The following is a 26,872-nucleotide window of genomic DNA, read 5'->3' on the forward strand; positions in this document are numbered from 1 at the left end:
ATTTAAATATTAAGACAGGTGAAATTAAGTCAACCAGGAAATCAGTGAAGGAAGGTGGGGAGAGAAATATCTGAGGCTCTGCTAACGTTAATCTGTCACCTGTGACGTTCCAGGGTTTCCTGGCACATGTGTGGCACGTACTGGGCACGAGAGATAAAGCATCAGCAGGACATGGCCTAGGACTTCAAGTACCTTAAAATTAGAGGAAAATTGGTAATTCACATTGGAATTGTGGTTTAGCCCACTTGGACCACATCTGTCAACTACAACAGAATTAACAGAAGTTTCTTAATCATCTGAAATAAGCATTTTTTCACTTCTAAGCAATCTACATAAAAAACTATTACGTAAACTAAGAAACAGCCAATTCTTCCACAGAAACAAAAAACAGAAATATATGCATTTGACCAGTGAACAACACAGATTTTAATTTCTTAATTTTTATTTTTTTTAATTTATTTTTGATACAGAGAGAGAGACAGAGCATGAGAGGGGTAGGGTCAGAGAGAGAAGGAGAAACAGAACCGGAAGCAGGCTTTGGCTCTGAGCTAGCTGTCAGCATAGAGCCCGACACGGGGCTCGAACCCACTAACATGAGATCTGACCTGAGCCGAAGTCAGAGGCTCAACCGACTGAGCTACCCAGGCGCCCCCACAGATTTTCATTTTTGCAGGCCCATGTATGTGCTGATTTTTGTTCCAATGAACACAACTCAGTACTATAAATGTATTTTCCTTGTGATTTTCTTAACACTTTCTTTTTTTTCTAGTTTGCTTTAATGTAATTGCATAGTATATGATACACATAGAAAATACGTGCTAATCAACTACTTATGGTATCGGTAAGGCTCCCAGTCAACAGGGGGTTAAGTGACATCTGGGGGAGTCAGATGCTCTATGATGATTTTCAACTCTACAGAGGGTCGCACCCCTGACCCCTGTGTTGTTCAAAGGCCAACTGTGTATCAGTAGGGGCTCAATTTTCTTTAAGAATCTTGAAAACAATATTACTTGCCCAATATTTGTATTTGTCTTAGGCTAGCATTTGTGTTTCAAGAGAACCTTTTCTTAGTCTAGGAACCAGATTCTGGGTGTAGCTTGCAGATAATACTGGTATGCAAATGTCCACAATTATGTACCTGAAATAGATACAACATCATTGCCTTACTCTGATTTAAGGTTGATGACTTAATCTTTCAGACTTAAGTTCATGGAGAAGAAACTCTGAGCCACAGGGATGGAAAAAAAGGGAAAAAAAAGTATTTTCTTATAATAAGTTCTAGCCTAACATTTCCTATACTAAGTTCTGGAATTCAACTTGGCAAGGTTCTTAGGTGTTTTAAACTTATGTCAAATTTGAAAAAAATGTTACATACATGATGTAGGTTCAATAGTTGTCACAAAAACAAAAACAAAACACAAAAACTCTGCTTCTTTTGGAAATAAAAAAAGTGGAGGATACATTTAATGATAAGCATGTGGCTCCATCGATGAAGCATCAACTCTTGATTTTGGTTCAGGTCATGATTTCATGGTTTGTGAGATGGGGCTCTGTGCTGACAGTGTGGAGCCTGCTTAGGATTCTCTCTCTCTCTCTCTCTCTCTCTCTCTCTCTCTCTCTTCCCCCTCAAAATAAAATAAACATTTAAAAATACTCATTAGATGACAGCACGATTTACCTAAATCTAAAACAAAAAATGTTGCAAAAATAAAGAATGTAAATTAAAAAAATATTCATTCACCTAAGTCATGGAGTAAGGTGATTCTCATTTTGTAAATACGTTTCTTACAGTTTTAGATATTTAACTAGAATACTGGTAATTCAAGGGTTCCCTAAAATGAAGGCAAAGTATTTAACTACATTCTTAGGCTTAAATCAAAGTATAAAAGGATTGCAGGCTCAACCCAGGAGGGGCACTGGGTCAGGAATGCAATCTCTATTAATTAGGTATCCCAGCTGGGCAGTGGGCTTGCAGCTGTTAACTTGATCAATGACTTACCTAAATGTCATCTCTACTGATTCGCTTATAAATTACCAGCAAGTGAGACTAATGTACAGGTGCTAATTTATTTAAACTGTTCTCTACAGCTCTACATAGCTTTATAAACTGCATCTGGCACCTAATGTTAGCTGTCAGTTGTACTTAGACATGCCTGTCCTAACGACTCTGTTCATTAGAAGTGAGCACAAATTATGAAATATTGTGAAAAATGATACATCAAATGGAATGGGCACAGCAAATCAATTAGAGAAACTTCATACAGCATATTCACACTTAGGAGAATAAAACATTCTGGTTTCAGAATGAGGTCTATAATACCAATTAAAAAGTAATTGGTAGACTTCAGCAGTGTTATATATCAAGTTGCTGGCTTTTTTCCTGAAATTCTATAGTAATGTAGAACTTAACTTTTAATTCCCAAATAAAGACATTAGAAAATGCAAGTGCACTTCTGTATCCATAACATTTAATACAACTGAAATGTCTCCAACTTACACTTGGTAAGTGATACTACTTAGTTCAGAAAGTAGCAAACAGCAGTGGTCCTCAACTTTTTTTGTGTGTCGACAGCATGATTTTGAATTAACTGTAACCTACCGTCTACTCTAGCAAGACAATGTGCGACAATGTCACCAGACCAGCCTTTTGCCGTGGGTCCACTACTAAGGAAAACCGTTGCAACCGTGCCTCCGTTATACACTTTGGGGCTTATTTCTTTATAATGTCCATGCACATACTCTTCTCTTGGCCAAACTGTAACAGTTTTACATTGAATACAGAGCCCACTCAGCTCACTATTCAATCTGACAGTTCAGTACTCCTCAGGGTAACTATATGGTTATAGCCAAAAGTATTTTTTACATGCTGGTCAACATTTGGCAGTAACCTGTAAAAGGTTTAAGGAACAGTTGAGAACCACAGGATTACGACAGATTTTCAAAACATGCAACATGCATTTAAGTATTTCCAGCAAGTGACCACATATACTGCTGAGTGGGAGAGGGGACCAGCTTTTCCTTCTCGCGGGTCTGCTGCAGGTGAAGGAGCATCACGGTGGGGGAGTGTCATGAGTGGCTCCTTTCTTTTCAAAAGAACTTGAAATATTAGGAAAAACTAAACTATCCTGAAATGCAGCAAATCTATTTTGCCCATGACTAATTCTAATTTGTTATTTCACAAACCAAAAATAATTTTTTCACATAAATGTAATATAAGATTGAGTATTAAATATAGCAAAGTATTTTTTGGAAAAATGCTAGTAAATATACAGTGCTATAGCTTTAATAATAAACTCTAAATCATGTAACTTTTAAGTAAACAAAAATGACAAGCAGAATTATTTTTATTCATAAAATTTTATATCATATATATCTCTTTTTATTGTATCAATCTACATCTGGAGGTTTTTTTAAATATTTGTTTTAAGTTTATTTATTTTGAGAAAGAGGGAAAGAGAGAGAGAACACACACGCAGGGTAGGAGCAGAGAGAGAGAATTCCAAGCAGGCTCTGCACTGTCAGTGCAGAGCCTGATGCAGGGCTTGAATTCACACACCATGAGAGCATGACCTGAGCTGAAATCAAGAGTAGACACTCAAGTGACTGAGGCACCCAGGCGCCCCTGTACTCTTTTTAAAAGCCTTTATACATGCTACACATGATTAGCAAGGTGTAATTTCACACATTTTACATGCTGCACTCAGCAAGGCCAAATTTCTATTCATGAACTGGAATAAAGTTCTAAACCTAGAAAGCCACAAAATGTGCCTACGAAGAGCTGAATTAGCTGGCATAAGTTCGTGATTGTACTTAGTAGGAAGGGCACACAGGTCCTCACGCCAAGTCCAGTGGCTCAGTTTCAATTCTCAGACCTAACAAGTTTAGTTACCATGCCAGAGATGATGCGCCGCCACAGACATCGACAGGCAGGGCGGCGGCCGGGGTTGGTAATAAAGCAGGGCCAGGCCACCCGGTGCAGGGACTGCCAGGGACCATGAGCCACAGGCAGGGCTGTCACGGCTTAACAACCGGACTAAAAGGGAAGTCCTGAGGCACAGTAAGGTTAAGTTACACTCACTATACTCTACTAAATAAGGCTGGGGAGACATAGTTTATTTTAGAAAACTGTACCCAAAAAATTAATCTTTGAAAGTGCGGAAAAACAGCCTTTGCGTACAGAAAGACCCATACAGCCCCAGATTCCTCAACAGTAAATACTGAGCCTGTAAGGTTTTTATAAAGACTGAATGTGGTAATGTACACCGGGCTCCCAGACAGCATCTTGCACAGATACAGGAGGCTTTTGATAAGTGGTGATATTTCTCATTACAGATAACAATTAAAAATAGTTTTCTCTTATCTGGTAACTTCACTTTTGCAGAATATTTCATCATATAAAATAAGAGAAATTTCTTCATCTATAAAATAAGAGACAAATTACTGTACCTGGTTTAAAATTCTTCATTAAAAGCCAAACACATTACAAAAAAGCATTACAACTTCTAATTATATAAAAGCAATAACAGTGTTCTTCCAAAGATTATCTGGAAGTTTAAAGTATTTTCCCGATTTCATTTTTGGTTGTGTCTTTAGAGATAATTAAGCAGCGGTCAGCATGGAAACGCTCCCTAACACTCATTAGGTAGAGAGCTATATACTCTCTCTCTTTCAGGTTATACGTATACACTCAAATCTCTAACACAAGTAATAGGTTTGGAAACACACAGAAACAGGAACTGCAATAGGTATATATAATTTTAATTCTTTGGTTACAGCTGGTGGTCTCCGTCCTTTTTTGCTTTTACATCTACTTAGATGCCAAAGACAGTCCACTATATTTAATAAAAAGCCCAGAGTTATCTGACTTACATGTGAGACTCCGTCAAGCAGGGAAGACCCACACAGCAGAATTATGTCACCAGTGGGGACACTCACTTCCACACAGGCATGTAGGCAGTGTGCCAGGCGAGACAAAATTCCAAACCAGGGGTGCAGTGCAATCTCTGGTTTCACCCACTCAGCGATAAATCCGTGTACCCCACGGCCCTTCCCACGGTCTCCTCAACACCCAGTCTTAGGTGGGATGGGACTCGTGTGACCAAGGTGACTAGAGAACTAGTAAGGGACTCAAATTATGGCAGGTTTTACTTACGACATCTAACAGACTGAGAAAAATAACACGCTGCATTAATCTCATACTCTTTACTTGTATTCTGAGGTAGGCAAACAGGTATTACTTTAGAGATGAGAAAAACAAGAGAGAGCACTGTGACCTGCCAAACAGTGCACCGGCCAGTGACACTGCGAGGGACCTCCTGATTCCAGGTTCTGTGGTTTTCAACATCACTTCAACTACAATGAATTTCTTTAAAAAAATATTTTTTTTAACAACAAATTCCTATATGTTCTGCAAATATGTGTATTCCTTACAACACAAGAAATTCTGCTTCATTTTAGACAATTTCAAAGAAGCAACTGGATGGTTTTCATATTAATTCATGATTTTATGACTCTACTGGCTAAATCTAAGGGAGACTTTTACTATATTCTATTAGCAAAATGACACAAAACACTAAGTTACCTTTACCATTTATATACACACTTGTACTTTTAAAAGCACAGAAAAGCTGTCACCTCTCACATTCACATACTGACTGTTCAACGCCTCTTCTCTGGAAAACAATTCAGTATATTAAGAACCAGAACAAAACATACTCTCTCAACCTGACTGAATGATAGGATCCTTAAAAGAATACTCTGGATGGAGAGTGTGTCTGCTGCGAACACCCTGACAAATTTTAAAGATATCTTAATATATGAAAGCTGTTTTCAATCTTAAGTATTTTTCCTTCAGTACATTTTTCACAGACAGTTTCAGCTATCATTATTTTAGCAACTGGAGAAGTAGTATGGAAAACCAATTTCTAAAATATATAAATAACAAATAGTTTAATCTGAATATAATGGCACATAATTTACCAATGTGAAAATTATACAGTGAGCCTAGACTTTCAAGCAGGTAAATGAATTAAACTGTAGGCCATGTCTGCTACCTAGAAGTTAAATCCTCTTGCAAGTATTTTTAATATCCCAAACTAATATTCTGATTAAATATCCAAGCACTGAACTTAAACCACTCCAAACAACACAGTTAATTTTTAATACTAAAACTGTGAAAATGGTTATCTTCTCAAACAGAATTACAAAACCACCGAATGAATCTATTTCTTTCAATGAGCTAAATATGCCCATATGCCCAGAAAGGCAGTAAAGATGCTCAGAAATGCCTTAGCGGTCAACTCAGCTGGGTAGTGGGATCCTCTTGCTGAGAACAGTTACTCAGGTTTAAGTGCAAAGAGTAGTAGAAAGAAAACTACCCACAAAAAATTCCAGGCCCAACTGAATCCAACCAAACATTTAGAGAATACCAACTCTTCACAAACTCCTCTAAAGACAGAAGAAAATACCTACCAACTCTTTCAATAAAGCCAAGCATTACCTTGAATTCAAAGTGAGACAAAGATGTTACAAGAAAACTACAGATCAGTATCAATAAGATACAAAAATCTTCAACAAAATGCTAGCAAACCAACTCCAGAAGCACATAAAAAAAGATGACTCACACAAAGTCAGATTTATTCCAGGAACACAACACATCCACATCGATTTATGTAAATAAAATATAATAAGAAGAAAACAAAAATCAGCATTTGCTTCCATCATCTCCAGAACAAACCTATCGGTAAAATGAGACCCTCCCTCCTTTATGACTGGCTTTGTGATTTGCTATGTCATCGTATTTTTTTCCTGCTTATGCTTATCTCTTTAGTTCTGTAATATGAAAGTAGCTGTTACTACTCTAACTTAATACTGATAAAATATGAAGAAGTCAATTACAGTGATATACCATACCAATAAAAGACATGATCATCTCAATAAAAACAAAACAAAACAAAACAAAAGCATCTGACATATCCAGCACCTCTTTACAATAAAAATATTCAACAAATTAGGTATGGAAATTCCTATGCCTGATAAAAAGTATCTGAAAAATGCCCACTGCTAATCTATTTATTGGCGAAAGACTGAATGCTTTCCCGCAAGATCAGAAACAAGATGAGGATGTCATTTCTGTTCAACATTACTGGATAATCTAGACAGAGCAATTAGGCAAGAAAAAGAAATAAAATGGATCCAGACTAGAGGGAAAGAAGTTAAACTATTTCTATTTGCAAGTGACAGTATATTGCATGCAGAAAACTACATAAACAATCGCAAAACAAGTAACAAAACGGCAATAAACACGTATCTATTAATAATTACTTTGACTGTAAATGGACTAAACGCTCCAATCAAAAGATATATAGTGACAGAGTGGATAACAAGACCCATCTGTATGCTGCCTACAACAGACTCATTTCAGACTTAAAAACACCTGCAGATTGAAAGTGAGAGGATGGAGAAACTTCATGCAAATGGATGTCAAAAAAACCCAAAAGCTGGATACCAATACTTATATTGGACAAAAAATAGACTATTTTTAAGGTTATTTATTTATTTTTGAGAGACAGTGTGCAAGCAGGGGAGGGGAGGGAAGCGGGGGGAGAGAGAAGGAGAGAGACAGAGAGAAAGAGGGAGGGAGGGAATTCCAAGCAGGCTCTGCACTGTCAGGACAGAGCCGAACACAGAGGCTGAATTTACAAACTGTGAGATTATAACCTGAGCCAAAATCAAGAATCAGACACTTAACTGACTGAGCCACCCAGGCACTCCACAAAAACAGACTTTAAAACAAAGTCTATAAAAAGAGACAAAGAAAGACATTACATAACAATTGTAAATATATATACACCCAACATGAGAGCATCCAAATAAATAAAATGCTTAATAACAAACAAAAAAGAGCTAATTGGCAATAACACAGTAATAGGAGCAGACTTTAACACCCCCACTTGTATGAACGGACAGATCATCCAACCAGAAAATCAACAAGGAAACAGTGGCTTTGAATGACACCATGGAACAGATGGATTTAACAGATATATTCGGAACATTCCATCCTCCAACAGAATACACATTCTTTTCAAGTGAATGTGAACATTCTCCAGAACAGATCACATATCAGGCCACATAATAAGCTTCAGCAAATTCAAAAAGATCAAAGTCATACCATACATCTTTTCTGACCATAACACTACAAATTTAGAAATCAACCACAAGAAAAAACTGAAAAGAGCACAAATACATGGAGGTTCAAAAGCATGCTACTAAACACTGAATGGGTCAACCAAGAAATCAAAGAAATCAAACTGTACATGGAAACAAATGAAAATGAAACACAACAGCCTGAAACCTTTGGGATTCAGCAAAAGCTGTTCTGAGAGGAAAGTTTATAGCAAAACAAGCGTACCTCAAGAAGCAAGAAAAATCCCAAATAAAAAATCTACTCTTACACTTAAAGGAACTAGAAAATGAAGAACAAATACAACCTCAAACAAGCAGAAGTAAGGAAATGATAAAGATTAGAGCAGAAATAAATGATATACAAACTAAAAAGTAGAATAGATTAATGAAACCAGGAGTTGGTTCTTTGAAAAAATCAGCAAAACTGACAAACCTCTACGCAGACTCATCAAAAACAAACAAAGAAACCCTCAAATAAACAAAATCACCAATGAAAGAGGAGAAATAACAACCAACACCACAGAAATACAAACAACTGTAAGAGAATATTATGAAAAACTATATGTCAACAAATTAGACGTCTAGAAGAAATGGAAAAATTCCTAGAAACATCACATAACTTACTAAAACTGAGAAGAAGGAAATAGAAAATTTGAGCAGACTGATTACCAGCAAGAAGACTGAATCCATAATCAAAAAATTCCCAACAAACAAAAGTCCAGGACCAGAGGGCTCCACAGACGAATTCTACCAAATTCTATTTAAAGAGTTAGACCTACCCTACTCAAACTATTCCAAGAAAATAGAAGAAAAATTTCCAAATTCATTCTATGAGAAGAGTATCACTCTGATACCAGAATCAGATAAAGACACCAGAAGAAAGGAGAGCTATAGGCAAATATTTCTGATAAACATAGATGCAAAAATCCTCAACAAAATACTGGGAAACAGAATCCAACAATACTTTAAAAAATCGTTCACCACAATCAAGTGGGATTTATTCTCAGGATGCAAAGGTGGTTCAATATTTGCAAATCGATCAACATGATACATCACATCAATAATGGAAAGGATAAAAGCCCTATGATCATCTCAATAGATGCATAAAAAGCATCTGACAAATTACAACATCCATTCATGATAAAAGCCCTTAACAAAGTAGATTTAAGTGAGATATACCTCTATGTATTAAAGACCATGAATGAAAAGCGCACAGCTAACATCACACTCAATGGGGAAAAACTGAGAGCTTTCCCCCTAAGGTCAGGAACAAGACAAGGGTGTCTACTCTCACCACTTTTATTCAAACAAAGTACCAGAAGTTGTAGCCACAGCAACTGGACAACAGAAAGAGAGAAAGAAAGAGAGAAAGAGAAAGAGAGAGAGAGAGAGAGAGAGAGAAAGGCATTCAAAGTCGGTAAGGAAATTGTAAAACTTTCACTATTTGCAGATGACAAGATACTACATATAGAAAAGCTTAACGACTCCAACAAAAAACTAGAACTAATAAATGAATTCAGTAAAGTCACAGGACATAAAATCAACATGCAGAAATATGTTGCATTTCTATACACTAATAATGAAGCAACAGAAAGAATAATTAATGCAGTCCCATTTACAATTGCACCAAAAATAGATGCCTAGAAATAAACCTAACCAAAGAGGTGAAAGACTTATACTCTGAAAATTATAAAACGCTGATGAAAGAAACTGAAGACAATACAAAGAAATGGAAAGACATTCTGCACTCATGTACTAGCAGAACAAGTATTGTTAAACTGTCTATACTACCCAAAGCAACATATGCATTTAATGCAATCCCTATCAAAATACCAACAGCATTTTTCACAGAACAGAAAAATCCTAAAATGTATAAGGAACCACAAAAGACCCTGAATAGCCAAAGCAAATTTAAAAAAGAAGAGCAAACCTGGAGGTATTACAATTCTAGACTGCAAGTTATATTACAAAGTGGTGGTGATCAAGATAATATGGTACTGGCACAAAAACAGAGACACAGATCAATGGAATAGAATAGAAAAGCCAAAAAACCCTCACAATTATATGGCTAATTAATCTTCAACAAAGCAAAAAAGAATATCCACTGGGAAAAAGTCCCTTCAACAAATGGTGCTGGGAAAACTGGACAGTTACATGCAAAAGGATCACTTTCTTTCACCATATGCAAAAGTAAATTCAAATGGATTAAAGGGGCACCTGGGTGGCTCAGTTTGTTAAGCATCTGACTTTGGCTCAGGTCATGATCTCACGGTTCATGAGTATGAGCCCGCTTTGGGTAAGCATGAGCCCTGCTTTGGTGAACACAAGCCCACTTCGGGTGAGCCTCATTTCTCCCTCTCTCCCAATCTCTCTCTCTGTCCCTCATGAGATTCTCTCTCCCTTTCTCTGTCTCTCCCTCTTTGTGGCCCATGCTCACTTGTGCCTTCTCTTAAAAAAAAAAAAAACCCCAAAATGGATTAAAGACTTAAATGTGAGAACTGAAACCATAAATATCCTAGAAGAGAGCACAGGAAGTAATTTCTTGCATAATGGTCATAGAAACATTTTTCTAGATATGTCTCCTGATGCAAGGGAAATAAAAGCAAAAATAAATCATTCGGACTACATCAAAATAAAAAGCTTATACAGAGTGAAGGAAATGACAAAGCTAAAAGTCAACCTACTGAATGTGAGAAGATATTTGCAAATGACATATCCAAGAAAGGGTTAGTATTCAAAATATATAAAGAACTTCTATAACTCAACACCCGAAAAGCAAATAATCCGGTTAAAAATAGGAAAAAGACATTAACAGACATTTCTCCAAAGAAGACAACCAGATGGCCAACAAACATACAAAAAGATGTTTAACATCACTCATTAACAGGGAAACGCAAATCAAAACTACAAGAGATATCACCGCATGCTTGCCAGAATTGCTAAAGTCAACAACACAAGAAACAGCAGATGTTAGAGAAGATCTGGAGAAAAAGAAACCTACTTGCACTGTTGGTGGAATTGACAATTGGTGTAGCCACTCTGGAAGAGTATGCAGGTTTCTCAAAAAGTGAAAAATAGAACTATCCTATGACCCAGCACTGCCCTACTAGGAATTTATCAAAAGGATACAGGAGTGCTGATGCATAGGGGCACATGTACCCCAATGTTTACAGCCAGTACTTATAACAACAGCCAAATTATGGAAAGAGCCCAAATGTCCATCAACTGATGAATGGATAAAGAAGATGTGGTTTATATATACAATGGAATACTACTTGGCAATGAGAAGAAATGAAATCCTGCCTTTTGCAACACGTGGATGGAACTGGAAGGTATTATGCTAAGTGAAGTCAGTCAGTCAGAGAAGGACGGATATCATATGTTTTTACTCCTATGTGGGAACTTGAGAAATTTAATGAAAGACCATGGGGGAAGGCAAGTGGAAAAATAGTTTCAAACAGAAAGGGAGTCAAACCATAATAGACTCTTAAATACAGAGAACAAACTGAGGGTTGATTGGGGGGGGCGGGGCGGAGGAGTGAGAAATGGGTCATGGGCATTGAGAAGGGCACTTGCTAGGATAAGCACTGGGTGTTGTATATAAGTGATGAACCATGGGAATCTACCCCCAAAACTAAAAGCACACCGTATATACACTGTATGTTAGCTAACTTGACAATAAATAAATATAAAACTACCCTATGATCCAAGAATCACACACTGAGTATTTACCCAGAAAATACAAAAACGCTAACTCATAGGGATACATGCACCCCTATGTTTATAGCAGCTTTATCTATAATAGCCAAATCATGGAAGCAGCCCAAGGGTCCATGCATAGATGAAGAGCCGATTCACACATACACACTGAGGAATATTATTCAGCCATTAAAAAGTATGAAATCTTGCCATTTGTAATGAAGTGGATGAAGCTAGAGAGTATAGTGCTAAGTGAAATAACTCATTCAGAGAAAGACAAAATGATTTTGAAAATTCGTATGTGAAATTTAAGAAACAAAATGAGCAAAGGAAACAAAAGAGAGAAAGGCAAACCAAAAAACAAACTCTTAACTGGAGAGAACAAACTGATGGCTATCAGACGGGAGGTTGGTAGGAGGATGTGGTTAAAGGAGTGATGGGAGGGGAGCACTCTGAGGAGCACTGGTGCTGTACAGACGTGCTGCATCGCTCTACTGTACACCTGAAGCTAATATAACACTATGCGTCAACTACGATGGGCTTCAAAATAAAATTTAAAAAACTTAGAACACATCATCACAAGGTTGTTAAGTTTTAAGTATCTTCGCTATGCTGGGACATGCCTAGCAAACATGTATGATTTATCATTACTACTTCTAGGAGAGTTACAACAACGCACGGGTGGACAACAGAGTTCTAACTCTTAAGTCTCAACCATTTAGAACATGCCCTGACTTTGAAAATGTAAATGTATAGTTATCTGACTCAGGTTTACTTATGGAATTTCCTATAAACTCACCTACATTTCCATCACCATTTATCGTTTTGTAAGAAAGTAGAGTTTAAGACTATACAACAGGATCAATGTTTCCGAATTGTGTATAAGCATTCGTAATGGCTCCTAGGACCCTGAGTCAAGAAAGTTATTCATCTCTCATTAAAGTCTAAAACTCACTCTGCTTTATAATGCTTCAAAATACAGAGTAGCATCGCTTTTTGAAAGCCTGGTTCCAACATGCAATGCATAGTGGTATTTGTCCTTATTCTGACAGTTTGATTAAAATTTACACAGAACTAAAGAACTCAAGCTGGAGAAAAGTATTTTCAGTATCTAAAACTCTACAGTAATTAGTTTCCCAACAAAGTAACTGTACTTACATCAATATCCTCTTGCGTAAAAGTTTCTGGATCTTCTCCCATCATGTTCGCTAAGTGTCTCTTTCCTATGTTGAACTCTTCAATCTGCTTTTTAATAAAATCCACTGTGTAAGTTTCACGTCTTAAGGCTGCAACATTTTTCTTTGTGGTCACACCTGTGGTGTGTCTTAGCCTTAATATCTAGCAGAAAATATAAACAAAAAGAAAAAAGATTTTAAAGTAAATAATGACCTTGTAGGCCACTGTCTCTAAATAAAACAGGATGTTCAAACAGTTGTCTTTATTACAGTACTCAGTTGGCAAGAGTCTGGAAACAGGTAAAAGGCCTATTAAGAAAGCTATTAGGAATTGTCCCCCACTCAAAAGCTTGCTTTTTAAAAGGTTACACAGTTTAAACTACTAGCATTTCAACACATTAAAACCCAAAATACCTGTGATATGCCACTCCTTATCTATGACAAACATCCATGTATGATACTGATTGGTCAAAGTCAACTAGTTGTGACATGTGACACACAGGGAATGAAGAGTAAAATGCCAATCCTTTAAAAAGAGACAAATGCAGGGGCACTTGAGTGGTTCAGTCTCTTGACCTCAGCTTAGGTCATGATCTCAGAGTCCTGAGTTCAAGCAAAAGCCTACACTGCGCTCTGTGCTTCACACCTACTTTAAAAAGAGAAAAAGGCAAATGCACATGCTGGCAGAAACTAGCAAACAGAAGATGTGGGAGGAAGGGACGTGTACTTGGGAATAGCACACTTAGACTAGTCACCTTGTTCACGGGTACAAATATAGCCCATCTTTCAATGCCTTAAAATAGTTTAGCTTAGCTTGAGACTTTCCTGCAGTCCTTATTTTAGGCTGATACAGTGAAGAGACTGCTTCACTAAACACTGAGACTTACCATTAACTTGGTTCCACATGCTAACTGTAGAAATAAGGGCTTTCCCCTCCTTTTAAAGTATCAGTAATAGAATCACACTTGCTGCTGTGAATCATTTTACGCTGTAGCACTAGGAATTTCCCCCCACGGCATTAAGAGTTCACCTGCAATAAGAGGTGCTAAAGAACCAGAAAAATGTTTTCAGATGACGGTTAGCTACATTCAGTAGCTGGATGTAACCAGAACAGATATTGCTGGTCCCGGCTTTTCTCAAAACCTTACTCTGTGGTTCTCAACCTTCATCCCAGCCTCAACAATTTTAAACACTCTTAAGCAATTCAGCTCTTAACAACTACAATTCTTAGTAACTCATTCGCTTCCCTTTTCACCAACATAGAAATCTCTCTCGTACATACCACCACCACCACCATCCCTCCCCTCATTCATGCCCTAGCCCTCTGAGAAGCAGATTCAAATAACTATAATCATTTGTCACTATAATAAAAAGTAGAAGAAAAAAATACAGGACAAGTATTACAGTACCCTATTAAGAGTAAAAATTACATTCTTAAACTAACAAGTCAAAATACTGATAAAATGATTTCTTCCAATCTTTAATGAATAAGATAGTGCAATTTAAAATTCCATGAAATTTTACAGTTTATTTTTCCTTAGGGGAGCACAAAGGAGTTTCTCTCTTTATATTATTAATCACGAATCTTAAGATGCTTTATAAAGAAACAGTGTCGCTACCAACAAGTAAAAACACGACCCAAACTTGCTTAAGCTGTTAGCCTGCCCCTCGGTGCACCCTGCCACCTCTCCCCACAGCCAAGCACCGCCAGGACCAAATCCTGTCTCAGAAGTTTCACCTTTTTATTATTTTTACTTCTTCCAGGATATTGCTTGTTTTCTTTCTTTCTTTCTTTCTTTCTTTTTTTTATGATTCCATGTCTTCTTTGAACAATGGAAGATGTTGCTTCCCATATTCAAAGTGAAGAGAAAATGCCTGTCTGTCCCAAGAATCATGGCAAAGGTATAGCTTTGGAGGAGAAAGGAGCAGTCACTCAGTGGAGGAGATTCTCCCAAATATTCCACTGGCCAAAAGGACGATTATGCTGTGGGTTTGGTAAGTCATATGACAAAATGTTTCTGTCCACAGCTAAAACAACTCGTGTGTAATACAGCTGAACCCACTACACTTCCCACCAATCACCAACCACAGCCCATATGAAAAATGGAAGCCTCCCATATTCACTGGGAGACTCGTTCACCGAAGTAAGGAGTTCTACAGGAAGAGTAAGATTACGGAGGAAAGTGATGGGTTCAATTTGGTGCATGACAAGTTTGAGATGCTAGATGGGCATCTCTGGAGAGAGGTGTCCAGGAGGCAGATGGCTCTGTGGGTGTGTGCACAGGAAAGATCTGAGCTAGTGATGCCGTCTGTTAATAATAGCACGGGACACTATGTGACACCATCAAAGTGGGGAAAATGGCAAGCATTAGTGTTAGAGTAAGAAACATCTATTCTACTATGTGAAGAAACAATAGTTTGTGAGGGAATGGGGGCACAAAGGTAAGATGACTTATGCCTTATGGCCATTATTTTTATAAAACAGGTCTGGAGAGTGAGAGGTGACAGGTCTGATGGACTGAATACTTCATGTTCAAAGAGCAACAATACCGCCACTATAAAGGAGAACAATTAAAGGAAGAAAATTGGAAGAAGAAACTCAAGTACCCTTTATACTGGATGTGTGCCAGAAGAATATCACCAACGAGAGAGTTATGAATCTACATCTATACAACAGCTACAATATTTTCTTTGTCAATTATCTTTTTGTTTCCTACAGATTTCTGTTGTATGTTTCAGTGGAGTATTCAATGCACTACTCAGTTCAGGAGAGTTCTACCTTAGGACAGACTGTGCCCTGCAGCATTATAAAGTGTTCCATTCCCAGACAATACTTTTGTCTTAAATTTAATTCTATTGGATCATAATATTGTAACCCTTTCAAACTTCAATTTGCATTTCCCTGGAATGTTACTGCCTGTACTTTTCACTTAAATTTTGAATCATTTTTTAGGTTTTCTTTTTGACCCAATCTGAGTTTTTAATACATGAGAATATTCCATTTAAATGGATTTCATAGATATTCTGTCTCATTTTTCATCTGATTTTACCTTTATTGTTTTTTCTGCTTTCATTGCCATTTTCTTTCTTTTACTAGATGGTCTGTAGATTTTTATATTTATTTGTCTTTTGATCTGGCACTTTGGATACTATACAGCCTGCCTTTATTTCAGGAGTGATTACCTACAGGTCTCCAAATAAAATGTTTAAATGTATTTCTTCCATCAACTTCAGAAAGTAATATTCATTAAATTCTCATCTATTTATCCTGTTTTCTTCTTAGTCCGTAGAAATTATGTTTTTCTGTCCTCCATCCATATCAGCTTCGCTCCTCTCCGTCTTCTTACCCTTTGTTCTGCATTCTGTATGACTTTTTAAACTTTTACTCCTAGGAGGCGGGGTGGGGGTGGGGGTGGGGGATTGTTTTGGTTTTTTTTTGCAGTGCCAATTCTGCAGCCACTCTGAATTTTTAGCTTCTTAAATGACTGATATATCTTCAAAAATCTTTCCTTAATCATTTCCTTAGTTGTATATTCTTGTCTAAACCCGTTTCATACACCTCTATTTCACCCAACTTTTTAAAGTGCCCCTTTTAAAAGCAGTTATAGCAAAATAATTCTTCCATTTTGCTGAGTAAATATTCTTCTGTGTTGTCTTCATCTCTCTCTCTCTCCCACTCAGTTCCTTTTCTTCTTTTGTTCTGACAACATTTTGGTATCATCTCAAGCAAATGAGTTGATTATTGGCTTGAAGACTTATTTCTTCACTTGATCTTCACTTGATCTTGTGTCTATCTATATTCTTCAGAGTTTGTGACAGTTGGCAGCTTTCTTAGTTTTAACATAAATGAGGTTTAAAAAACTGTAAAATAATTCTATTGCTGTTCATTTAGAAAGAACTTTTTGACACAGTCCCTACTTTGCTACTTTTCATAAAATCTATTTAAGATCTTTTCAAAGACATCTGTATACACTGCCTAAGAATAGGACCTTCTAGAAATTCGTATTTAATAAAGTTACAAAGCCATCAAGGCACCAGGACCAGACTGCTGAATATATTTATAAATGTTCTAAATTATTCTAGCAATGATTCATACAAAAATATTTACATTTAAAAGAGACCATTATTCATTAGTACAATCCATTAAGTAAGATGAGGCTAAATCTGAATCGACTAGATCTTTAGCTATGAATGGTCCGAATTCCTGGGGAGAATGTGGTTTGCTACCGTTAAGTGCAAATCCCCAGCAAAATGTTCTATAGGTTCTATTTCCAACTGAAAAGCTGTGACAGAATTTTCCTCACACTTTGTTTTTATGGAATGGTATAGATACAAGTTGACAGATTTGTTTCTTTTTTAAGATAATCAGTGAGTCAGACAACTATAATTTCAATCAAGCAGGTTGCCAGAGCAGCAGACACATCCTGACAGAGCAGTGATGTCCCAAATTTGGCCAAATGCCAGTGCCACACGGTACTTTAAAGATACTATGAGGGTAGTAAGGACTTTCCTTTTTGTTTAATTGGATAAAAATGGAACAAAGACGAATCTGCTGATAATCTGAACAGAAAAGGCAAAAAAAGAAATGCTTCGAGGAATAAAAGAAAAGGTAAAGACTGAAGTCAGATTAGGGAAAACGTGGAAAGAAAGAAATATTAAGGACACCAAGAGAGAAATGATAGTAATCTTTCTAAATGGGTTTTTATTTTTAGCAAGTAGAGGTCTCTGGAAGCAAGCAAAAGAAAATGACAACATAAGCACAAGAGACACTCCTGGAAGACTAACAGGCCCCCGGACCACAGCTGAGGCAGGCGACTAGACAGCAGAACTGCAGTGACCCATGGCACACTCATGATTCTGTGGCCATTAGGGTAAAATGCTATTCCAACTGCCCTAATCTCTCTGCTCAAGATCTCAAGGGAGGGACGATCTAATGGGGCAACCGTGGCTCAGATGCCCCAGGTTACAGTTCTTCCAGACTGTAGCCAGTGGGGAAGAACTCATACTCCTGAGAAAACAGGAGTGCCCCATGAACAGGAAATGGATGTCAGGTTACACAAACAAGGAAATGTACTAGACTACTGGAGGAAAAGTCACAATTTATATTCACTCCACAAACTTATAAATTTAGAGCCTTAACATATTTACCAAAGAAAATATATTGGACTTTGAATCATGCTTTGAACAAAACCAACTATAAAAAATTATTGTTGGAACAACCAAGGAAATTGGAACATGGGAATAGGTAATACATGATATTTAAAAACTGTTGTTCATTCTGTTAGATATGTGTATAGTGGCATGTAAGATAGGTTCTTTTATTTTTAATGTTTTTTATTTATTTTTGAGAGACAGAGAGAGACAGTCTGAGCAGGGGAGGGTCAGAGAGAGAAAGACACAGAATCTGAAGCAGGCTCCAAGCTCTGAGCTGTCAGCACAGAGCCCGACACGGGGCTCGAACCCACGAACTGTGAGATTATGACCTGAGCCGAAGCCGGAAGCCAGACGCTTAACCGACTGAGCCACCCAGGCTCCCCTTATTTTTAAAATTTTTTAATGTTTTATTTTTGACAGAGAGGGAAAGAACGCAAGCAGGGGAGGGGCAGAGAGAGAGGAAGACAGAATTTGAAGCAGGCTATAGGCTCTGAGCCATCAGCACAGAGCCCGACGCAGGGCTCGAACCCACTAACCATGAGATCATGACCTGAGCCGAAGCCGGAAGTTAAGACGCTTATCCGACTGAGCCACCCAGGCGTCCCTTACTTTTAAATTTTTTTAATGTTTTATTTTTGAGAGGGAGGGAGAGAACGCAAGCAGGGGAGGGCAGAGAAAGAGGAAGACAGAATCTGAAGCAGGCTATAGGCTCTGAGCTGTCAGCACAGAGCCCAATACAGTGCCTGAACCCATGAAACACGAGATCATGACATGAGTCGAAGCCGGACACTTAACCAACTGACTGAGCCACCCAGGCGCCCCAAGGAAGCTATGTTCTTTAAAAAAAACAAACAAACAAAAAAACAAGTATATATAGAAGTAATATAACAGAAAGCCTAGGATTTACACAAAAGCCTCCAGAAAAAAAAAAGTACGGCAGAGTAAACAGGATTGGTAAAACATTAATAATTGTTGAAGCTGGTTGACCTATACATGGGGTTCATTACAGCATTTTAATTTTGCAAATACTTGAACATGCTTTATTTTTCATAATAAAATTCTAAAAAGTAAACTATCTTACAAGTTCCTTTAAGAAATTTAAGCAACTACCATGGGCCAGGCTATATATCGAATTTTAACATAAAGAACTGTCCAGCAGAATTGAATGGTGTTAAAAAGAGAAAGCTGCCATACTGAGAGAAGGAAACAGGAAACACGGTAAAAATGCAGTTTTCTCATTTAAGCTACTATCTCTTTGGCAAAAAAGAGTACGGCAGGTGTTCACATGTATACAAATGGCACACGCACGTACACATGCACACACATCCCTACATGTAAGAACTCCTTACACGCTTAACTGAAGTAATGGCCAGTGAGCGTCTAGGAGGGGTCTGTGGGCACTGCACTAAGCATGAGAGTAGGGCTACAAAGGTTATGCTATTTGTCTCAAGAGGATTAAAAACCAACTGTAAGGGAAAGACCTAAATACACGAACATTTAGATAATAAAAAAGAAGGAAATGTGGGTCTTTCACGGTTGTAGGCAGCTTCCAAGATGGCTCCCAGTGATCTGACTTGATATTCATCCAATTCAACCCCCTCGAATGCGAATGCGGGCTTGAGTAACCGGTGTCTGATGAACAGACTACTACTAAAGTAACAGAACATGATCTCTAAGATTAGGGTACAAAAAGATGGTCTTCCTTCTTTCCCCCGCTCTATTGATCAACTTGAGAGAAGCCAGATGTGGTGAGCTGCCCTACAGAGGTCCACGTGGCATGAGCTGAGGGTGGCCTCCAGCCAACAGCCAGCCCAACAGCCTGCCAGGAAATGAGTCCTGCTGACGCCCACAAAGAGGGAGCTGGGAGGTAGATTTCCACCCTCCACCCTGGGGAGGACAAAAGCCACAGCCAACACCTAGACCGGGGAGACTGAGCACAAAAGCCAGTTAGTCTGTGCGTGGAAGAAGCCTGACCCCGGGAACCATGACATAACGCGTGTCTGCTGTTTTAAAGCTGCTAAGTTTGGGGATAAACTTGTTACACAGCAATAAATAATTAATTCACCCCCCTAATTACCACAATGAAGCACAGCACAGGGAAACTTACTTGTTTAAGGACAAAATAGGTGAGAATGATGGTAGTGTCTGTTATGAAACTCTCTTTACATAAGAAACTACTACATAGGGAAAATGCTAATTTTAATGTCTGTGTTTTCATCATTAAGCAGTGAGGAACACATTAAATCTATACTTAAAAGGATACGGTGAGATCTCAAAAGAAACAATTTATCCCACCAAAAGAGATTTTATTTCCATTGCTAATGAGATTTTTTTTAAACTCAAAAGTTACCTAGGGAAAAACATAAGTAATTTATAGAGCTGCATCCAGCACTTGATACAAACTCAAGTCAATTTTTAAATTTGTTTTTCAAAGAGTTTTTAAGCAATTTATCAATAAAGTTTATTAAGACTCTACCATAAACCAACTGGACACTATGATAAATACAGGATAAGAACAGATACTTTAAGACAAGGACAACAATGTTTTTCCAATAAAACCGAAATATACAGGGCTAAGCTCCCAAATGCCACTGATCATTCTTTCGCAGACAGTCCAATTCAACAAGGGAAGTATATTGGCTCAATAAAAACAAAAGGTTTAAGTGCTAAGTGTTAGTAGAAAATAAAATTAAGAGGGCCTGCCATTGATATTTGGGAATACTAGCTTTCAAAATAGAAACTGGGTGGCTCAATCAGTTAACATCCAACTCTTAATTGTGGCTCAGATCATGACCTCACGGTACTGAGATTGAGCCCTGCGTTGAGGGCTCTGCGCTGGCCATGGAGTCTGCTTGGTTCTCTCTCTCCTTCTGCCCCTCCCTGGCTTGTGTTTGCTCTTGCTCACTTGCTCACTCTCTCAAAAAAAAAAAAAATAAGTAAAATAAAATAAAAAACAGAAATTGGTTTACTGCTTTACTTATTATAAAAGTCATGAATATTTCAGAAAACTAAATCAGTATTCTTATATTACACTTAAAGAGAATTTAAGAATTCATGAAAAACCTTTGCAACACCATGACTGTCAACTGCTTATACTAATGTCAGTGCTACTCTCATTAGTGAAAGCAAAACAGACCATAATCTGGGCCCTGCCAAATTTTCCCATCTCTCACCATTCTTGCAATTATTATGCAGATTATAAGTGCTATAACCGTTTGCCACTGGCGGAATCCATGCTCTCTGTACATATCTGGTCCCTTCTGTAATCTATCTCATCTTCCCAGAACAGAACACCTCTCTTGTTTCATATAACTCTAATTGCTCCTGAAAACTCCATCATCTCCTTTGAGAAGTTGCCACCACACCACTCTACCTGTTACAACTCATCTGCATTAGGCACCACACATCTGTGCTCTTCTGTATCTCCCTCTGCAAATCTCAGTACACTGTATGGAGGTCCCTGATACTCCAGAGTTTATAATCTCAAGTTCTGCCATTCACATGTAAGATTCCTTCTTCCACACCAAAGTTGTAGTTGTAGAGAAAGTAATATGAAATGTGTATACCGCAAGACTGGTATGCAAGAGGAAGTCTGCTAGTGAGGGTCCCCACTGAGCACAAAGGAATCCTAGTTTCACAAACTTTCTTTTTCCTTGTGGCATCAGTCTTCCTCAAACTTTCTTGACTGTGACCCACTGTAACACCTCAGTCACACTTACACATATAAACAAAATGCAAAAATACCCTGTATGATATGTATTTATTATTATTCTACTGTTTCAAGAAACATGGCCCCTAAGAAAAAAAAATAACAATGTTGGAGATAGAAGTGAAGAAAATTAATATTTAATTAAGACAGACAAGTTCTGTGCCAGGACAAAGTTTTACAAATGTCTTTAACCATATATATGGTAGCAGAAAGGGTCTGATTGGGGTCAGTTAAGTCTTTCAGTTATGTCTGAGTCCTACTTCATGTGGTAAAACATGAGCTGTGATACTGTTCACAAATTTGGGATCTGTCTCAGGATCATCCCTGGAGAGTGCTAAGGGTCAATGCTGTCTGGGTAATTATTCAATAATATTTGTTTACTTCACACTGCCTGGCTCAAGGAAAGTGCTCAGTAAACATTTGCCATATGGGGGGGGGGGAACCTTTAATTCAAGAGTGGTCAGGGAGATGAAAATTAAAATTTTCACTCATCTTAATGGAAAAAATACCTAATGCTAGTAAAAGAGTGATGGAGTGTGGACTGCTACCGCCTTCCTAGAAAGCCATGTAGAAATACCTATTAAAATGTAAGATGGACACATACTTTGTAGCAAGAATGTCACAACTGGAACTCTCTACTGTACAAATAAAAGCAACAGTACTAAGGAGTATGCCAGCAGGTTTAATGAACACTTTATTAGTGGGAAGGAAACGGGAACAAAATAAATGGCCATCAAATATTAACTCTGACACATTCATAGTTCAAAATATTATGCAGCAGTTAGACATATAATGGGTGACTTGAAGGAATTTCTACCATATATGTAAGTTGGAGAAGCAAAATGCAAATTGGGTTCTATTTTTCTTTTCGAAAGCATACATATGCATGCATGTTTGAATACAATAAAAAGAACATAGAGAAAGACATAGGAAGATGCACAGATTCCAGAAATTCAGGGAGGGAGAGAAAGTTAGCATCTTCCCCAGACACTCACATTTAAGTATCAGCAATAAAAACATTACATATGCTACAGACCCTTTTATAGATAACTATGCACACATGGGAAAATTATATTCAAAAAAGATGCATGGAAAAAAAATTCCCAACACATTTTCCAATAAAAAAGAATTAAAAGTAAATGATGCACAAATGAAGAGATGGACTGCTTGATTTAGGTTAAAATATAAAAGAAAGATGATTTTAAAATATTCTTTTTTTCAATAGTTTTTTTTCCCTAACGTTTATTTATTTTTGAGAGCAAGGGAGTGCGCTCAAGCGGGGCAGGGGCAGAGAGAAGCGGATAGAGGATCTAAGGCAGGCTCTGTGCTGACAGAAGCGAGCCCAACGTGGGGCTGAAACTGGAGAAATGGGTGATCGTGACCTGAGCTGAAGTCGGAGGCTCAAGCGACTGAGGCTTTTTTATCATAATGTTTGACGTCTTCCCGATATTTGGTACTTCTTTATCACTTTCCCTACTTAAAACAGTCACCTGTTTTCTATGACACCACGCCGTCTAGTTTGCCCCCTACTCGTTTGGCAGCTCATTCTCAATTTCTGGGACGCTCTTCTTCCTTGACTGTTGTCCTTCAGGACCCTGTCCCTCTACTTATTCCAATTACGTGCACCTTCACTAGGTGTCTGAATTCACTTCCAAGGCCTCAGTTACCATCTACAAGGTAACAGAGGCATGTAAATCAGTTCTCTTCTTGCCCTATACACTTCCCAATCTTTGAGCCTACTAAAAATCTCCACTTGGACATCCCAATTATAACTATATAATAAATACAATGATACCCAACTCGTTTTGTACCCTCTCAGATCTTGTCCCTCCTTTTGAGATCTCATGTCAGTTAATGGCATCGTCACTCAATCAGCTGTGAAGCCAGAATCTTGGCTTTTCACTGCCCTCGGGATGACAGTAAATGTTCAACTTCTGGTCTCCACCTTTCCAGAGACAGGGTGTCAGGAAAATTAAGAAGATAGAAACTGCACAGACGCAAGGTACTTTTAAAGTCGCTATCAATCCTCTCCACTGTGTGACTTTCTCCAGGAAGTCTTCCGGACCACTGCAGGAGTCAAGTTCTCATTCACCAGCTCCGGCCCGGCCCTCCTCCCCCGCGGAGCGCGGGGAAAGCGGGAAGGACCGGACCCTACGTTACACCTAGGCACAGACTCCCTTGAGCCTGGCAGCCAACTCAGGAAGGGGGTCGCTCTAGTTCCGTCTGCAGATAACTTCCTCCCTCACTGCATTCTGCGAAAACCAGAAACCAACCCAAATGGCCGCTGCCAGCCAATACCCATTCGTCTCTCAGCTACAGAACTCTACTAAAAACCCAGGACACTAGGGTCCCCGTCCGAGGGCACGCGAGACGCCAGGCGCCGGCTCCACACACTCGTGCTTCCACTTCTCCCTTACCTGGGATCCGGCACCTATCTGCAACTCAGCCGCTGCGGCTTTCCAGACGCCGTGTCTGCGGGCAAAGCTGACCCTACCTCCGAGAAACAGCCGGTAAGAAAGCGGGGCGCCGCAGGACACACAGGGAGCCGCCATGTTGGCGGCAGGAGACCTGGGCAGGGGGGTGAAGGGGCGGGGCGTGGCGGCTGCGCAGGCGCCGGTAAGACTCTGAGTCCCGAGGTTGTCGGGAAGGGTCAAGGGGCTCGTCGCTGATTGGGTGTGTGACGCCCTCGGGGCGTGTCCGCCTCCACCTCCTGGTTCGTAGTGGGTGGTAACTGTTGGCCCCTCGCTTGCGGCAGCTGTTGGGTTCTGTCGTTGTCTAAGTCTTGGTGCGACTTCCACGTGGCTCTTTAACCAACCATTCCTCCCCTTGCCTGGTGCTGCACCTCCAGCCGGCTCTCCCCGAACGGCATAACTTGCGCGACCCGTCCGCACCTCCCTCGGCGGTCTTGTCTTCTTCACGCTCCGACCCGGACACGGCTCCCCTTGCTCACGCAGGAATGGACCCCAGACCTTGGCTCTTATCTGTCTTTCTAGTATGGAAAGAATCAGACTTTAGTGCACAGTAATCAACTAGAAATGAATATACCTCGTGTACTCATGAGAGTAATTCCCAGAGTGCTTCCTGCAAAATACATTTTAAATGATGCACTAAGCTGCTCTGAAAGGATTTCTAAACATTTAGACTTGAAGGATTAGTAAAATTAGAACACAAACAGACACACACCAAATCTGAGTTGGGACAACATTGTCAAGCAAATAAATACACCACCATTTCTTAAAATACATTTTGTCGTTAAAAAGGTAGAAATGACATAATCTAAGGGGGAAAGTAAGGGGTGTTCCTTTAAATGAAACGCATTTCTTTGTATTGAAAAGCTCACTATTTTTTTGTTATTACCTGTTAGGCTAATTTCATCAGAACTGGCAGAGGTCCACAAAGTAGCATTTGGAAACCAAAACTTTATAGCTCATTAAAATAGATGCCTTTAAACAACATTTCCTTCCTATACATTGTCACACACACACAAAAAGTTTTTAACTTAACTGGAAATTTAATTAAGTAGAAAACAATCAAATAAGTATGTGAATGCAGAATTTTTACTATTTAAAAAAAATGACGTGTTGGAACATTTAAGAACGAAGTAGGTTCTGAAATTAAGGTTAAGAACTGTGGAGGTATTTTTTCTTCTATTATTTTTTCTCTAAATTCATGTTACAATCTTTTACTAGATTACAGTAGAGTGAAGGTAGTACATTTCCCACCTCTAGGGGCAACACTTGGACTGCTGCATTAAATTTCCTGTGTAGTCTTTGAGTTTGGAACAAATATACCACTAACAGTTGACACTAGGTACATAGTTTGGAGTCAGAAGGAATGATTGGAATCAGGAATGTGCTGATAAACATTTAAAATGAAAAAAAAATGTAGTTTTATCAAATAGCTTAAAGCAGAGGATTCATTTAATTTGTGTCTTATTTACTGAGCACTTATTATGTCAGAGGCATCAGGCATCCTAGGCACAAGGATCATAAAGTCCAATATGGTGGTGTCACATCTAATGCGAGGGTATGGTTCTAAAGTCAGCTTGTCGGGTAAACATCAGGAGAGTCAAAATACTGAACTAATAACAAATGCTGCTGAGCTGTGAGCTAACAATAACTTAGATGCTTCTGGTGGGAGTATACTAGTATACTAGTACAGCCCCCCTGAAATCTACCAACCAATCAGTGATGTGAAGAGGAGTATACCCTACACTCCATTGATTACATTCCTAGGCATATACCCTGCAGAAATTCTTACACAGTGTATCAGGAGGCATGTGTAAGTGTCATCAGTGAGACCCTGACCTCAGGAAACTCCTAGAAGCTCCTGCCTACCTGTAGATTTTATCTTTTAGAAACTAACAACTTGCTGGAACAAGAAAAGAAATCTTTGAATATGATCCCCCAAGACAGATGCCTGTGCAGATGAATCATGAATCCATAAAGTATCTAACCATTACCTGAGCTTCATTATAATGTTAAAATCTCTCACCCAGGGAGGGAAACAAGCCTCACTAGATAACATAAAATACATGTATAGGCATGTTTTCTGAGTGGGAATGTGTAACTTGATGCCTGCCCATTACATTCGACAATGAGACCTGTCTCTGAATTTTCATTCCAAACCCCAATAAAAGGAACCTGCTTACCCTTGTTGTGGGAGTCACAACTTTGGAAATTATTCTCCCTGATCTCCTTATTTGCTGTAAATAAAAATGACCTTGTAAAGATACCCCCTGGTACCACTTCTATGTCTAACTCACCAAGGAGTGCACACACATTGATATGCTAACATAACAATGTTTATAACATTGTTTTTTTGTAACAACAAAAGTAACCTATCTATTGATCAGAGGACGGATGGGCATCAATGACAATGAATGAACCATAATCACACCATACGGATGGGTTTCACCAGGTAGTGGAAAAAATAGAAAGTCATATATGTT

The 26,872-nt window shown here is 38.6% G+C and overlaps 1 protein-coding gene across 5 annotated transcripts in view; it reads right to left on the minus strand.

The window, feature by feature from the left end:
- Positions 1 to 24,511, minus strand: part of MRPS9 (mitochondrial ribosomal protein S9) — a 60,433-nt gene extending 35,922 nt beyond the window's left edge. For all 5 annotated transcript variants that reach the window (XM_029937096.1, XM_029937093.1, XM_029937095.1 and 2 more), the window contains exons 1-2: positions 24,339 to 24,511; positions 13,042 to 13,221 (exon numbers count right to left, since the gene is read on the minus strand). In XM_029937096.1, the coding sequence (XP_029792956.1) occupies positions 13,042 to 13,221; positions 24,339 to 24,473 (315 nt within the window). In that variant the 5' untranslated portion in view covers positions 24,474 to 24,511. The remainder of the gene's footprint in view (positions 1 to 13,041; positions 13,222 to 24,338) is intronic.
- Positions 24,512 to 26,872: the final 2,361 nt, after the last annotated feature.

The sequence above is a fragment of the Suricata suricatta genome, chromosome 4 (assembly GCF_006229205.1).
Source record: "Suricata suricatta isolate VVHF042 chromosome 4, meerkat_22Aug2017_6uvM2_HiC, whole genome shotgun sequence".
NCBI lineage: Eukaryota > Metazoa > Chordata > Mammalia > Carnivora > Herpestidae > Suricata > Suricata suricatta.